We start from the raw sequence: 17634 nt of genomic DNA on the forward strand, positions 1-17634 counted from the left end.
TTAATTCTAGCTGAAAACTTTAGGGACCAAAATCATACTTACCCCTTAGAATAAAGTGAAATTAGATAAAAGTAATGAATTCAAAATAGGTTTGATTACTTTGTTGGTCTCTATAGTTTTGCGAAATTTTTAATTAAGTCCCTATACTTTTTTTTCTTTTAATTGGGTCCCTGCACCAATTTTTTTTTCAATTAGGTCTTTTTTGGCAATAATTGGCTTAATTTTATAGAGACTCAATTAAAAGAAAAATAATTGGTACAGGGACCAAAATAAAAAGAAAAAAAAAGTGTAGGGATCCAATAAAAAAAAATTTGGTGTAAGGACTCAATTAAAAGGAAAAAAAGTACAAGAATCTAATTAAAAATTTCGCAAAACTATAAAAACCAACAGAATAATTAAACCTTCAAAATAAAAGTGAAATTAGATAGATGAAACCCAATCTATTATTCACGTTATTACAACCTTTTATTATTCCCCTAATGAAATTGTAAAAAATCATAATAATATCAGTACATACTAATGCATGAAGATAAATTTATTGTTGTACGATTATGAAGGTTTCATTGAGTCCTTTAAACAAAAATAAATTAGTATTAATACAAATTAAAAGATATTATTTCATTACTCTTTATTATAATTAGTGTGTAGGAAAATCAAATAATTAATGACAAACCAATATGTAATAAGACGCGTAGATTTTAAAAGAAAATATATACAGAAGTAATTTCAATGAAGTCAAATATTTTTTTTGGCACTTAACAAGCTAAAATTTGTTAGTTTCTAAACATTTTCCTTATTAAAAGCCTAACGTGTAATGTAACTAACCTTTGAATATTAGTGTATGTATTAGTCATTACGCAAACATGGCCACCAGCCACCACTGCTGAGAATTTGAATTCCCACACAACAATACAACATACTAGATCACAGAGATTTAGACTATTTTCAATAGAGAACTCATTTCAGTTTTTATTAATAATTTATTTGTCATAAAAAGTAATTTTACATCAATTTTTGCATTATAAATAGTAAATAGGAACTCAAAGCATCTCTCTCTTCTCCATTATAAAGAACTAACTTTAGTCCCTGTTGTGGTTCCACTTAATTAATTAATTAAAATATTTAAAATTAATATAATTAATTTTTTTAATAATGTAATTTAAATTTTTAAATTTAAAAATAATTCACTATTAAAAGATATTAATATTAAATAAATTCATATATAAAAATAATACACAATATATAATTCGGGGTTACACTAATTTGTAAAATTACTTAATACAAAGAAAAACATAATTAAGCTCTATAGTTAACGACAAGCATTGTGAAATTGCCACATGTGTTCAATCAAGTCCTCTTTTAATTGTCTATACTGCTGCCTATTTTGAAGTTGGGCATTTCTTTGGAGAAATTGATGGTATGGTGCAAAATCTTCTTCTCCCAGCTGAGGTTGTGATAAGCCATTTTTGACATCATCATATTCTAAGCCTTGAGCAAAATTTCCTGCATAAGTGTGATAATAGAAGAGTATCTAAGTGGTATATATAGAATAATAAAATATTAATTTATTAATAATAACTGTAACATAATAACGGCTAGTTTTCAACGGCTAATTTTGCGACAGCTAATTTTGCAACGGCTAATTAAATATAATAATATAAACCATTAATTAAATAAAAATTTAATTATTTAATCTAAATAATTATTTAATTATTAATTAAAAAATAATTATTTAATATAATTATTTATTATAATATAATTATTTAATATAATTAATTAAAATTTTATATAATTATTTATTTAAATAATAACTTGTCATTTGGGAAGTTATTATTGACTTCTCAAAGTCCCTGTTCAAAAGGTCTGATTTCTCTAGAAATTTGTGTAGAGACTTTCTTTTTTTTCTCCCACGGTTAGTATCTCCTTGTGAAAAGTAAAATGATGACTCATGCATTAGACTTGTTCTTAATATTTAATCCATGATTAGTGTGAAATCAAAAGGCCTAATTGATCAACAAATAACAACAATAGCCAATTAGCCACCACAATATCTACACACTGACACACATAGAGTGAAATAAATGATATATATTGTATTTTCAAATTAATTTGGATTATATTAAATAATGAAGTGTTTAATCTTTAAGAAAATAATTTGGTTAAAGGAATATTCTAAGAAATAAGAACATTAGTTAAGGGAATAAATGAGGAATTTTTTTCCAACATTTAGGATACATACTATATTTTGAAATTAACAGTCATCACTTTGTATTTTTATAAGAAAATTATTTTTATAGTATCCTAACTACTAGTGTCTTTAGGAAACTTGTTAGAAACATCTATAAAAAGTGACTATATCGAGTTATTCATTAAATTTTATTGTTTCATAAATGAAATATCTTCACTTTATTTCATAGAGAATAATAAATTTATATAAACTATATTTACACATCTTACACCAAATTATACTTTTGTAAATCTGATATTAGTTATGTTCATCTCATAAAAATATCAAAAATAAATTATTATATTGTTTGGCACATGTTCAAATTATTTTACATATGATCTGATCTAAAAATACTTTGGATAACAATATTTATTAAAAATATTATTAGATAATATAAAATTATAAATTTTTTAAAAGTATTTTAAATTTTGATAATAACATATTTTTAATATATTTTTTTATTTAATATATATTTATAATTATGTTTTAAAAATTTTCTATAATTAATTTGATATCTTATGTCTGTATATGTAAAAAAAAATTTGTTTCTGCACCATACCAATAATGCCGTAAAGTTATATATTCATGATATTATATAGTTTTCTCTTGACAATAAAAATATAAGAGTACAAAATGAATAACAAAAATTGATTAAAAAAGAAAGAAAGAAAAGAATAGAAAACAAAAAATAAAAAAATCACGAATAAGGCAATTCTTATTACAGGAAGTATAAATATAGATATAAAAGTATAGGTAATAATATAAAATTAATTATAGAAAATCTTATTTTATTATTTGAATAATGTTGATTTGGGTTATCTTAGTAATGTGTCTTTTTTTTTTTTGAATGAGAAAGCTTGCTTGCAATGATCTTATAACACTAGTTACCATAGAAGAAGTCAGAATACCTGTTTTTTCACATGAACTCTTTTGAATCTCTGGATCTTGATGGATTTCAAGCTTTTTTCTTCGAAAAATATTGAGAGATCATTGGTCTTGATGTTTGAAAGATGGTTAAGCAGGCTTTTTCCGGTGTTGCTCTTGATCCGAAAATAATGGAAACTTTACTGGTTCTTATTCCAAAAGTTGAATCGCCGATATCGATGAAAGATTTCAGGCCAATTAATCTCTGCAATGTGGTTTACAAGATCATCATGAAGGTTCTTATTAATAGGTTCTGTCCTCATCTTGCAAAGATTGTTGACCCACTTTAAAAAGGATTTATTTTGGAACGAGGAACTCCTGACAACATCATTATTGCTCAATAGGTCTTCTACTTTATGAAGAAGACTAAATCAAAAAAAGGCACATTGGCCTTCAAGATTGATCTCGAGAAAGTATTGGAGGTTTTTAGCCCATTCCCTTAAGAGCTTTAGTTTTTTCAATCCTACAATTAATTTGATTATGAATTGTGTCACTCCTTCTTCCTTATCTATTATTTGGAATGAAAATCATCTGAATGACTTTACTCCTAGCTAGTCAGGGTCTTAAATAAGGAGACCCTATGTCATCCTATTTTTTTGTGTTGTGTATGGAGAGATTGTCATGCTTTATTAGTCATCAGGTTGATTTAACCTTGTGGGAGCCAGTTGTTGTTTCTAGAGAGAGACCAAGAATATCCCACTTAATATTTTGTGGATGACTTGCGTTTATTCTGTAAAACTACAAAGAAATAAGTGCAAAATGTGATGTTAGTTTTAGAGACTTTTTACAAAGCATCTGGGATGAAGATTAATGTGAAAATGTCTAAAGCGCTTTACTCCAAGAATGTCTCTATAACAATGAAAGAGGTTTTCACTAGAGTGTCCTCTATTAGATTTGTCAAGAACTTGGGCAAGTATCGATCTTGGGGTTACCCTTAGCCATTCTAGGGACCGTTCAAGTTGGTAAGGGAGTTTACTCAATCAAGATGGTAGACCCTACTTGATTAATTCCGTTGCAGCCGCTATTCTCACGTACCAGATGCAGGTCTCTATTTTTCTCAAAGGAATCATTAGTAAATTGGAGTCTATGATGAGAATTTTTTTTAGAAAGGACAAGTTGACGGAAGAGGATTGAATTTTGTTAGTAGGAAGGTACTAGTTACTCCAAAAAAACATGGAGGTTTGGGGATTAGAGATCCTCATTGTGTGAATATTGCTTTTCTTGAAAAGTTAGTTTTGATTTTTTTCCAACAGTCAAACAAGTTATGGGTCCAATTGTTGGATGCCAAATACCGATAATCTTTATATGACTGTTTTGGTTGTCCTAAGAATAAGAGTTTTTCCATTTGGAGGAGTATTTGCAAGGCTTGAAAAGTGTTGAATGATGGGTTTGCTTAGTATATTGAGAATTTGAACCAGAATTTTAGTTTTCTAGTTGGAGAAGAGAATGACAGTTATCTAATGAGATGGATTATGTTCACATTTTTTATTCAAATCTTTAGATATAGGATATCTGGTCGGTTGGTAGGTGACATTTAGATACTCTTTATTCTCTTTGATCTCAAAATCTAAAAGGTAATATTCTTTCTTACAATCTAGATGTGCAAGCAGGTCCGGAAAGGGTTGGTATTGGTTTGGGTCTACTATCAAAGCCTATGACTCACGCAATGGTTATTTGTGGTTGAGTAAGCAACTGTTTGGTTAGGAGGAGTAGGAGAATTGGCTTTGGCTTTAACGCCAACTTATTCTGCAAAAGCACAAGTTTTTTGTTTGGCTGTGTCTTAAGGAAGCTCTTCCTACTGTAAGTTTTCGCTTTATAAGAGGGATGTCGTCATCGGATATGTGTCCAAGATGTCTTTTTAGACAAGAATCAATTTTACATTGTATTTGAGATTGTCCAAAAGCTCAGTTTGTATGGCATATATTGAATATTTCTTGTCATCCTTTGGATTTGAAGAACTGGTTCTTGTATCATAGAAGAGAGCATCCGTTCAAGTTTTTTTCGAGACTTTGGTGGATATGGCAAGTATGGAATAATGACATCTTTAATCCTCATGAGACCTCCAGAAAAAGTGATTTGTCTGGCATTAACTTCAGAAACGGAGTTTAGGAATATTTTTTAATTACAACATATGTCCCGTCCCTCTATTCTAAATGGTTTTTGAAATCTCACATCTATTAATACTTTTAAGATTAATTATGATGTTAGTTATCCTGGTTCGTTGGTTTTACTTGCTATTAGAGATTGTAATGGAAGTTGGCAAATTGGGTGTTTAGAAATAATTAGGAGTTCAAGGGGAATTGTTTGCTCTTTGGAGAGGATAAGATGTGGGTCAACGAGATGTTATTTGTGAGACAGATTGTATGAAAGCGTTTAATCTTGTTACTAATCACCAAGATAGTTTTGTGTTTATTGATCCGTTGGTGTTCAAAATAAAGGATATCATGCTTTGGAATTGGCGTGTTGACTTTCGTTTGATTATGAAAAATATAAACACGATGACACAGATAAAGATGACAATGAGATTACAACTTCATCACGTGGAGCTTCCTTTTTCTTAGGAGGAGTTTAAGAGTAGTTTCTATTTAAGCAATTCCTTTGTCTTTCTTATTTTTTTCTTTTGTTCAGTTTATTTAAGTCACAAAAAAATACAAAATTAACTATAACTCAAAATTTAAAAACTAAAAAAGTATGTTTTAATTTTGACTTTTATTTAAAAAATAATTTTTTAATTTATTAAATTTATTAAATAGTTAATGTATTTAATGGAAACAAAGGAAGAGTATAACCTAAATTATTTGAGTTCTACTTTTTATAACAATCAATTTAATAGTAAACTATATATTTAACAAATACTAATGCAATCTAGATAGAGTAGAAATACATAAATTTTTCATAAAAATAATTTATTATTTGATGTAATAAATAAAATGACATATTTTGTTATTTAAATAGTTATAGTCCATTTACTTACTTTAAAAAACACAGTTAATCTTCTTAGTAAATTATTATTTTGAATACAATTATTCATATCAATTATAATAAAATAATGAATTAATATTTGTTTTGTTAATAACTACCAATTAAAATTAAAAAATGAATCTTGATATACAGGTTGCGTTCCCCTCTGCCCTCTCTTCTGGAAACTTGAACCCCCTTGACCTCCTTGAACCACCTTGAACCTTCGGCTTCAGCAAATTTGCACAGAAAAATTGCCCCAATTTTTGGGGATTCAGCGATCCGGATATAGCATCATTAAGCTATATGCCATGGGCGGTCGCAAAGTTTCAATTTTTCTTTAATTGGATGTGTCTGAGCAAAGAGGGGCATCGAAGGAAGCAATGGGCAGAGTAATCTCTTTCCTCGTTCAGCCGCGATTCGTCCTTTTATACCTTGTGCTTTCAATCTTCATCATTTTCGCGCTCTATGGCTCTAAACAAGTATGCCCTTTAACCCCCTTTTTTACTTTATGCCATATTTGCATTGTGGATCTGATTTGGGTAGTGGACCGGTTTTGCCGCAAGATGTTTGCTTTGTGATTGTTTATGTTGCTATCATTTTGATGGGGTTGGTTTTGAATCTTGTCTTAACTCTCTGACAGAATGGAACATGATTTGAGTATTCTGGTTCTTTTGTTCTTACTTACATTGTCTTGATCAATGTGCTTCCTAATTCCATCATGGATGAACTCTTCCTATGGCAAGATTTTGTGTTGTATTATAATGACCCTGCAATGTCTTCCCTTTTCTTTATTGTTGAGTTGTGTTTGGGAGGGGTGCATGTATTTTATTTCTTGAATTATGAATCTAGATAGGTTGGACAGTTCAATAAGGGATAGGTTAGCTCTGCACAACTAATCTTTTTGACTCGGTTTAAGAGAGAAAAAGAGGATAATGATATCTTCAAAGGAGGGTAGAGACACATAATGTATTAGCTTTGTGATCCCTTTCTTTGGGATCCAGATTGAGGTATCATTTGGTGCTTATAGGAGGCTATGCATTTAGTAGAAATATGGTGTAAGTGATGAAGATAATGTTACTAGGTCTGGAAGGTGTGTGGACTACTTGATGTACATAAAATAGCAAGACAGTGATATAATGTGAAGACAAAGATGATAGGGAAAAGATTTTACCCTCAGGGCAATCATTTCAGCTAGAGTTTTCTGTAACCTTTTATTCATGTTTTGAGTCTAAGTTTTTGGTCGAAGTCAACATGTCATTGTTATATTACATATACCATTGAAACCTTCTTTTTCCCCAGCTTATTGTGGGCATTCCCCGTTTCCAGTGTTTGTAGATGCTAGATTTTAGAATAAGGTGTTCAGTATTTATATTTTCTAAATCCTTTCTAGTTGGCTCATTGGTTAAGCACACCATTGAAGACACAAATTAGGTTTTTCCCCCACTATATTATGTGTTCAATTGTATTAAGAGCATTATGTGTAACTCTTTTAAGTTTTTGCACAAACTATTCTGCATCATATGATTGAAAATTGATGAGTAGATCTATTTGTAAGTTTTTTTTCCACATATGTTTTCATCTCTATTGTATTTAGACATAGTTTATGATGGAACTTTTAGTCCAAGTACCTGACTCGGAAAAGGCTATATTTTGTTTTATTTTAATTTTCCTCTGTATTGCTTATTGGTTCATTCAGTGATAAACTTATGCCTTTTCTGATGTAGGACGAGGTGATGATATTAGAAGAGGATCCTGAAATTACACACAGGGTTTTTTTGGATATTGATATTGATAAACAGCGCTTAGGTAGTTAAGAAATCTTTTAGAATTTTCACTAATTGCTTTAATTCGAACCAATTTGACTTGCTTCATATTTTTGTTTGAGTGTAGAAAGACAGAAATAACAAGTTATTTTCAGCTAGTATATATATGCCCTTCATTGTTTACTACTAACAATTACAGAACTACTTCTGTAGGTAGGATCGTGATTGGATTATATGGCCATGTTGTACCAAAAACTGTTGGTAAGTTGTTGATATTCTATATGAATTATTAGTGATTAATATGCAAAATGGAAGTCGAGGATGAGCCTCCTTAATGGGATCATCCATATTCAGGGTATCTAAACTTGGTTTTAATTCAAAATTAAATCTTCCTGTTGAAGCTACCTCAGTTGGATTTGTATGCCTTATACATACAGTCATTTTTATACTCTTCATAATTCTATTCTAATTTTTTTAATGGTTGAAAATTTCCTGCTTGCAGAAAATTTCAGAGCTTTGTGCACAGGTATTTATAATATCTTCTTTCGTTGCTTATTAATTAGCCCCAATTACATGTATTTACTGAAGTGGATGGTTCCCAACTCTGTAGGGGAGAAAGGCAAGAGTTCTAGTGGCGTAAAACTTCACTACAAAGGAACACCACTTCATCGGATAATATCTGGTTTTGTGATTCAGGGTGGAGACATTGTTCATCGTGATGGCAAAGGATCTGAATCTATTTATGGTGGCACCTTTCCTGATGAGAATTTCAAGATAAAAAACTCTCATGCTGGTGTGTAACATTATTTACTTGGATGCTAGTATTTCACTTTACCAATCTTCCTGAAACAGCCGTGATGTTTCTTTGTTTCTTTAGTCTATATGTTTGTTTCCATTAAAATTTAGTCATTCAATTGTTGCAGGTGTTGTTGCTATGGCAAATTCAGGACCTGATTCAAATGGCTCCCAGTTTTTTATTACCACAGTGAAGGCCTATTGGTAAGTTATATCTTGATGATGCTTGGTATGGACAATTTCATATTGTATGACAATCTTGCATGTAGAGGAATACCGAGTTCAAATTTGTTCTTTGAAAGGTCAATACATGTTCATTGTGCCATCACAACTAGATATGGCGATTTACATGCGAACTTTGCAGGTTGGATGGTGAGCATGTTGTCTTTGGAAAGGTTATTCAAGGCATGGATAATGTGTTTGCGATCGAAGGGGGAGCTGGAACGTATAGCGGAAAACCCAGAAAGAAGGTGGTGATTGCAGATTGTGGAGAGATACCCAAGAGCCAGTGGGATGAGGAAATTTCAACTTCCAAATCAGTGACAACAACATAAGCATATTTTTTTTATCATACATTGCACACCTCAAACTAATGGGATGAGTAAGGTTAAACTCTAGTATCCGTTAAGCCAAAGCCTTTAAGAAATTAGTTCTGATAAAATTTTAGTTCAATTTTTAGCATGACCATTTTAGTAGCTTGTTTGATATTTATAGTCTGTTTCAAGTCCTTTTCTGTGTATTGTATTTTTCCCAAAAGTCATTTTGTGTATTTGTATTTAACACCTTATATAAACAAAGCTGTTAGGGTTGGCTGTAGAGAAAGGGAAAGAAATTAACAGAAATATTTACTTGTTCTATGCACAAATATATTGTCATTATTTTGTTGTCTCAAAGCTATTTTGTTCGGTAGTCTTTCTTACATTGTCTGATCTAGAATTCTCAGAAAAAAGGGAGTCAAAAAGTCAAAACTGGTGTAACAAAACGCCAATGATATTTTTAAATTAATAATGAAAAAATTGACTTCAATTTATTTTTTAATAATTTACATTTTACCAACTTGATCCAATAGCTCATTCATCTAAATCCTATGATGAACAGTACATTTTAAAAGAAAAAATGGCAATTCCTGTATTGAAGAGATGAAAGAAGGTGATGAATGAATAAATATGTTGAAGTCTGGAGAGAATCAAATTGAAGAGAAGTTGCTCTAATAATGAAAACAAAGTGGTGGTTTATTGTGGCAATAAATAATATCAAATCTTATCCTAATTTCTTAATAATTGTCGGTTTGGATATATCCAGACTGAAACAACGTGAGGCTGAGGCATAAAGTGCAAAGCCAGATTAGCTTGAGTTTTCATAGCACATGGATTTTGCAGTTCTTAACCAAGACTTGCTATAATCTTCAATATAATAATATTAGGCGAATAAGAGAATATCCTGAAAGGGCAGAACAATCAAGCTTCAAGCCTTTAAATTCAACTATTCTATAAAATTGAATAAAAAAATGGAAAATTTTCCACAAAAAGTAAATCTACCTCAACACATGTACAAATCTTGAGACTTCCAGACATGTTTTAGATTTGTGTGTTGGGAATTGGGATTGAAAGACAAACAAAAACATGGGAAAACACAGCTGAGTGAGTCAGTTGTCTTGTGAATTGAATTGTTAGAGAGTATCTTGTTCAATGGGTAGCAACAACGAGGACCCAAGCTCTTCCCCATCGCACCCTCTTCTTGAACCTCACTCACCTGACTCACAAGAATCCTTCATTCACATATCATACAACCATGGCCCTCGTTCCTTCAAGGACCTTCCTTTCTTCATCCTCTTTCTCCTCTTCTCTCTTTCCACTTTCGCCTTCGGCATCTTCTCCATCTTCCACAGAAACCCCAACTACCCTGCTTCCCTCTCTTCCTTCTCCTTCAACCCAACCACCCAAACCTGCACCACCTCCACCTCCACCTCCACCACCTACTTCCTCCTCTCCCTCAATTCTACCTACTATTCCTCCAATTTTGTTGAGGACTTGACATGGACCCTCGTTATCACCTTCATTCTCAGCATACCCATTTGCTGGCTACTCCTCCTTTTTCTCAAGCATTATACCAAACACCTTGTCTACGCTACTCTCCCCTTCTTCATCGTCATCCCCATCTTCCTCAACGTTTACTGGTTCGTTGTATGCACTGTCAGCTCCACTTGCAGCGATGTTTTCCCCATGGTATACCGCATTCTCGTTCTCGTCTTCCTCTTCCTCGTGATTGGGGTAATCGTGTGGATCCTCGTTGCGAATTGGCACCGTGTTGAGCTCACAATCAGCATAATCGGTGTGGCATCAAACGCGCTTTCTTGGAACCTGGGTTTGTTCGGGGTGCTACCCTGTTTGACCATTGGCCTTTTGCTCTACTATGTTCCCATGGTGGTATTCATGGTTTTTGCCACGTTTAACGGCAAAGTTGTGCCGAAAGGTTTGGAAGGTGATGAAATTGGATGTGTTTGGAAGCAGGATAGTTGGGTGCCGGCTTATTTTGCGCTGGCAATACTCACTATGCTGTGGTCCGCAACGGCGATGGTTGAGGCGCAGGTTTATGTGATCAGTGGGACTATTGCTCACTGGTATTTCTCAAAGGATGATCAAGTTCCAAGAAAGAGTATTACAAATTCTATAAGGTGAAAACAAACATCATTGCTGTGCTCATGTTTCTTTGCATTTGCTTGCTTACATTACTAAGTTGAGGAATTTAGGCGCATTTTTGTTTATTTAGTTGGCATGATCATTGATGCTGTGTGGTGATTGATAGAAGTAAATGATCATAGTATTCTTTCATGGTAAAAGCAGATAACTTGATTCCCCTGTCCTGCCTGTAAAATGCATAAGTAGTATGTGCTGAATCTTTGATGAGAGTAGTTGATTAACCAGAATTGAGCATTTTGATTATAATATAACGAAAATTATTCTTGGTACTGAAGAAATCATATGATCAATTCGATGAACAGTGTGGCTTCAATATCTCAGTATTGTCTTTCTGTTGTTATTGGTATTGCCTATTTTGGTACTAAATAGCAAGACCTCGGATATAATAATGTTTCCCCATCAAGTTGTACATCCAATGTTAAAATGCTTAGTTTGAGAATCTTTAGTTAATTCTGTTGTCGTTTGTAAATTCTGGTTAATATCAGTTGTTTAAATGGATTGGTTACGAAATGTAAATAATTTGTTGTCTTTTGATGTGTCCTACTACTTGCAAATTTTTTGTGATTCCCAAAGCAGCATACTCTTTGATTAGGATACAGGAAGAGAAAAAGGAAAATATGCGTTCAATTGAGTTGAACTGAATAGTTGATTTACGTTTAGAAAGGCATAGTTAGATGGCTGCTTTACAGTTAGAAAGACATTGACTATGAGAATTTGGTTGGCAGAAATGCTTTTGGTCCTTCTGTGGGAACCGTATGTTTGTCAGGATTGCTTATGTGTGTTGTCCGAATGGTTCGTTCTGCGGTTGATAGTGCTAGACAAGAAGATGCTCCGGGGATAGTTAACCTGATATTGCGATGCTGTGTGAATGCCTTCCTGGCAGCAGTGGATTTTCTTAATAAGTTTACCATCAACTTTGCCGCAATAACTGGTGAGGCTTACTGCACATCTGCAAGGATGACATATGAACTTCTAAGACGTAATCTTCTGTCTGCTGTTTTTGTGGAGACCATCTCATCTCGCATCCTGGCCGGAATTATCTTTGTCCTGTCGGCAATATACACAATTGTGGTACGTTTTGTTGATATTTCTCTTTATATGCTTGTTTCAATTAGAGGCTTGCTACTATGCATAACTAGATATAAATTTCAACAATCCTCTTGAAGCATGAGATACTTGAAGAGCTTTCTTATGCTTGTAGCCTGTGGATGTTGATAACAACTTACAACATATCCTTCCATTAACATTGTCCATGTTCAATTGACAGCCATAAATTATGGTCTTTCGCTTTTGCAGTTTGTTGTTCCTTTTTGTTTTTTGTTTTTTGGGGATGAGATGAACAATGTAGGATAATTTAACTTAGTGACCATCTTGTGAAACTCTTTGACTTATAATATCTTAAAAATGATATGTTGGGGTCCAACAATTACTAGTTTGTTTTCCTCCTTTCATTGTTTTCTATCTCTCTTTTTGTATAAGCAGGTATGTGTTATATTAAAGACCACAACGAGTCTTGGGTCCGATTCATATCTAGTAGCAGCGCTAGCTTGGTTGCTGCTGATCATAGTGCTGGGGTTCTTTGTGCATGTACTAGACATTGTAATCGACTCAATTTATGTCTGCTATGCCATAGACCGTGATAGCGGAGAAGTCTGCAAACAAGATGTCCATGAGGTTTATGTTCACTTGCCCATTAGCAGGAGTAGCAGACAATCTAATGTTGTAACAAGAATTCTAGGTGTGTAAATAGTTCTTCTTAGGAGTCAAATGTTTTGAGACATTTGAATTGCTACTTTGAGGGCATTCTTAAGTTAGAGCTGTGTGTGAGCCTATTGTGCATACTTCTGAGTGTTTCTTTTAGAAATGTAGTTTAATAATTTATAGTTGTAGAGAGCAAGGGAAATTAAGTTGATTTGAATGCTGACTTTAAGTTTACCATGTAACCTGAACTATGTACTATACTTCTTCTGTAAGGGTGAAGACTGAAGAGCACAAGTGAAGCTCATAAATCAAACAATTTTGTTCAACGACTAAGCATAATTTGTGCTACTTTGTAGTTTGTAGTGCTTTCGTTTATTTGCTTCTTATCCAAGTCATGTCAAAGAAAAAGAATGGTTAGCTTAATTTTAGTCTAGCAATCTCATGGGAAAGGATGACTCTGCTTATTTTCTTGTTTTCTCATTATTGTCAACTTGTCTTCTGCATTACTTCATTCTAAGAATGAACCAGTAACTAGATACACAATCAAGATACTGATACTGATGTACAATATAGATACTCCTTTCTTATTTTTCTTATTTCAGAAAGCTGTCAACACTTGACAATTTCTGACTCGTTCATATATCTCCCAAGTTATATTATTCGAAACCTATGTAATCTTTTTGTAGAAAAACAATGTAATATGTTATTATAGAAGGTGAAAAAGCTCTGATACCAGAACGAAAGAAAAGAAAATGAACAGATGAAAATGAAAATATAAAATATGTGACTCTGTATTTTATAGGTATACAAAGCATAAATCATTGTTGGGTTTCAGATGGTTCCCTAACATTTTTCTCCGTATATATATATATATATATATATATATTGTTTTCTTGGTACCACAACGCGGCTACTGTCCTAGGATAATTCCTCTACAGTCAACAGCAATAATAAGCCTTAATGTGGCAGGAAGTAAATCAATAAAAGGTTGGTTTTTCCCAATATTTGAAGATGAAAATTTATTATTTAGATGTTAAATTGGTTTGGACCTTTAAAATTGGTTCGGCCAACTGTAGTTCAAATATGGGCCAGTGTTGGGCCAATATGTGTTTAGATCATTTTCCCACCTCAAGAAATTGTTGCACTTTAGATCCAAAAGTAGAAAGGAAAAAGAAATATGTTGCAGCCTTGCAGGTATGTGTGTGTCTATATATACATACATACACACACACTCACCCAACTAACTTTGCTAGCCCAAAAAAAAAAATATAAAGGATAAAGAGAAGCTTCTGGTTGCTTGGCAGGTTTGTAAAGGTATAATGTGACCAACTGATCATACAATCATAGTTTTTGAATGCATACTATTGTTTGAATTTTGAACATCAAATTGAGAGTATAAATTGATAAACAAATTCAGTCCCATTAGGAACTAACAGTGAATGCATTCTGACATTTCAAGGGCCAATAGCTTTCTTAATGGGGTGGTCCATAACCATATATATCTCTTTTAATTTGCACCACTTATTGCATAAGCAACCAATGTGGTTCTCAACAAAGGTATCCGAAATTGAAGTAACTAGTCCGGTACTCATAGAGATCAATGCTCTTCAGCTCTTCTTCCTAGCTATCATATGATTTGTTATGTCTCCTCACGTGGATCTAATCTACAACATAGATAATTCTAGAAAATGAAAATGTACAAGTACCCATAGCCTATATATAAAATTACATTTATCTCAAATAAGAATGAAATGTCATCATATAAATTTAACATCAAAACAAGAAGAAAAAGTCAGCGTATAATTGTATCATTATCTTTAATTTTCTCATGTCAAATCCCGAGGATCAATACGCACCACAAAAATGAGTGCATCCATGCATATTAATATAGTAGTAGCTAGTCCCAAAGTAAGTAGGTATTGTTCATCATCATCATCATAATGCATGCACAACAATGTTGAAAATCTTCCATTTTATAGCAAAGGGACAAATGAACGATGCCATGAACCATCACACATACATGCCTCCCAATCCACCAACATAGCCTCTCATGCTGGCTTTTAGTGTTTATTGTAACCTCCAATTCATCACCATGATCCAACATAATGCCAAGCACAAACAACTAAATTAGATTCATTATATTTGAGTCATTGCATGTGATAATTTCCACCGAATTCTATATCAACTGGTTGCGGGGTTAACTCTTTGTGCTTCGTTTTATTAGACAAATTCGTCGAAATTCTATGAAATCTCGATCCAGGGAATATAATAATAATAAAAGAAACAAGCATATAATGATGAGCAAGTTGGAAAAACGATCTGATTGGTGATTGGAGAGACGTACATGAACTAATTTGTTAATCACAAAAACTTTCTTTTTTTCTTTTACCACCACTACCTTCTATGCTTTACTTTCACGCAAAGACTATTTTCAGAAACTCAAAAAAGAGAATGTGTGGTTTGTGATCCGAGATGGGACCACGGCATAGTCAATGTATAGTGCAATGTGTTATATTTAGTATTGCTTCTTAAATGTCGGTATGCTCCTAAGCTTATGGTTAATTTTAATTGAGAAAAATTATTTCAAAAGGCAATGAGGTTTTTAAGAAAAAAAAAATATTTTTTCAATTTTTTATTTTTATTTTTTGTAAAATTAGTTAGTTTTTTTTGTTAATATTTTTTTTATATTAACAGAATAAATTTATATGACATGTTAAACGGTTGATTTATTTGTTAAGAATCGACTAAAATTGATAGTTTTTTTTTATATCTCGTTTTTTAGAGATAATTGTTAAGGCCATTTAATTTTTTTAAAATTTATATTATTTTTTTAAATATATTGATTGAATTTATTATGTAAAAATATTAGTAATTTTTAAATTATTTTTACTTAAATAAAAAATATATTAGTAATTAACCTATTATATAAGCTTGTTTTAAAGAAAATTTATTAATGAAATGGCTAATTAGTTTTATAAAATTAAATATCAAGAATTATTTTTTTTTGTTAAAAATTTTATGATTTTTTGACAAAATTTATTAGGACTGGATGGATATTTACCCATTTTAATTCTAGTAATTTTAGATTGATAGATTTTATTGGAAAAAGTATAGAAAAACAATACTTTTTTTGAATAAGTTAAAAAAATTAATTTTAATTTTAAAATTTAAATTTTGACTTAATTAAATTTATTCATATCTAATGGGCTTAAAATATAATTTATTGTTCATATTATCCACAATGGTCTACTTAGGGAAATTGATTTTATTTACTGCTGTCTCTTTCATTGCTCTGCTTTGCCTGTGAAATTAAGCTAACCGTCGTGCAATCTAGATATTGTAGACACACAACAGCATCATCACACTTTTTATTGTATAGGAAGAATCAACTATTATACCACCACTTTAATTTGGTTAATTAATTGAGTCATGTAATATCATTAATCTCACCAGGAAATGAATGTCAGTCTCCAATGTGTGCCCCTATCTAACACTGCCAGCTGCTTTCAGCACCATAATATATATATATAAGTTTGAGTCAAACGAACGAAATTCAATTATAAGATCTTATATTATTACAGTAGTAAATTAATATAGAGGAAAATCCAAAGTTATTTGTACAAATATAATTATGCAGTACAAATTTGTTCATTATATATAGGATTTGATTAAATTAAAAAAAAAGATAATAGTATAGTCATTTTAAATAATATATTTGTTGATTAAAATTATAATTGGAAATTTAGGAATAATAAATTATTCATTTAAAAAATAAGAGTGACAAATTAAAAAGAACAAAAAGAGTATAATTGTGTAGAAATAATATATATTGTCATTAAAAAATTATGATATTTTCAAAAATGTATTATTTAAAAAAAATTCAAAAAAAATTAAACTTAGGACAACTTCTAAATATTATGGAACTTCATATAAAAGACTTAATATAGGACAAAGTTTTTGCAAAAAAAAAAAATACTAGAAGAATGTGGGTGTCCAATGTTAACACCCAAATATTTTTCAAATTTTTCGTCAACTGAATTTGAGAAATTCTCATAGCACCTCTCTTCGACTATTGGATATATTCTTAGAGCAAAGAACTTTTGACGTCTCAAGATTAATTTTTATATCCGAAGCTTTATAAAAAAGATTCATAATTCTCGTGGCATTCTGAACTTGAGACCTAGTCGCCTTACAAAATAGGAGTAAGTCATAAGCGAACATAAGATGTAACAACTGCGGCCTACCTTGAGAGATAGCCACAGCCTCCCAGTTTCCAAAACTGACTTGGACTTTAATGAAGATAGCTAGCTTTTTCATGCAAATAACGAAGAGATAGAACGACATAGGATCCTTTTGTTTAAGTCTCTTCCTAGGCTGAAAACCTTCCAATTTCGCACAATTCCACAAGATGAACAGGTTGGATGCTTGAACACAATTCATAATCAAATTAATAGTACACTGGGGGAAGCCAAAAATACCCAAAGACTCTACAATAAAAGTCCAATTCACTCGATTATATGTCTTTTCCAAATCAATTTTGAAAACAATGGCTCTTTTTTCAACT

The 17634-nt window shown here is 31.7% G+C and overlaps 2 protein-coding genes across 2 annotated transcripts; both read left to right on the forward strand.

Moving 5' to 3' along the window:
- Nucleotides 1-6249: 6249 nt before the first annotated feature.
- On the forward strand, nucleotides 6250-9563 carry LOC112789071 (peptidyl-prolyl cis-trans isomerase CYP21-1). The gene is made up of 7 exons (XM_025830814.3): nucleotides 6250-6591; nucleotides 7837-7918; nucleotides 8089-8136; nucleotides 8378-8401; nucleotides 8486-8668; nucleotides 8799-8874; nucleotides 9035-9563. The coding sequence occupies exons 1-7, from the start codon at nucleotides 6493-6495 to the stop codon at nucleotides 9222-9224; spliced, it is 702 nt and encodes a 233-aa protein (XP_025686599.1). The 5' UTR covers nucleotides 6250-6492; the 3' UTR covers nucleotides 9225-9563.
- A 329-nt stretch (nucleotides 9564-9892) lies between these two features.
- Nucleotides 9893-13403, forward strand: LOC112789070 (uncharacterized). The gene is made up of 3 exons (XM_025830813.3): nucleotides 9893-11344; nucleotides 12095-12440; nucleotides 12852-13403. Exons 1-3 carry the CDS (start codon nucleotides 10359-10361, stop codon nucleotides 13113-13115), a joined length of 1596 nt encoding a protein of 531 aa, XP_025686598.1. The 5' UTR covers nucleotides 9893-10358; the 3' UTR covers nucleotides 13116-13403.
- The last annotated feature ends 4231 nt before the right edge of the window (nucleotides 13404-17634 follow it).

The sequence above is a fragment of the Arachis hypogaea genome, chromosome 3 (genome assembly GCF_003086295.3).
Source record: "Arachis hypogaea cultivar Tifrunner chromosome 3, arahy.Tifrunner.gnm2.J5K5, whole genome shotgun sequence".
Classification (NCBI taxonomy): domain Eukaryota; kingdom Viridiplantae; phylum Streptophyta; class Magnoliopsida; order Fabales; family Fabaceae; genus Arachis; species Arachis hypogaea.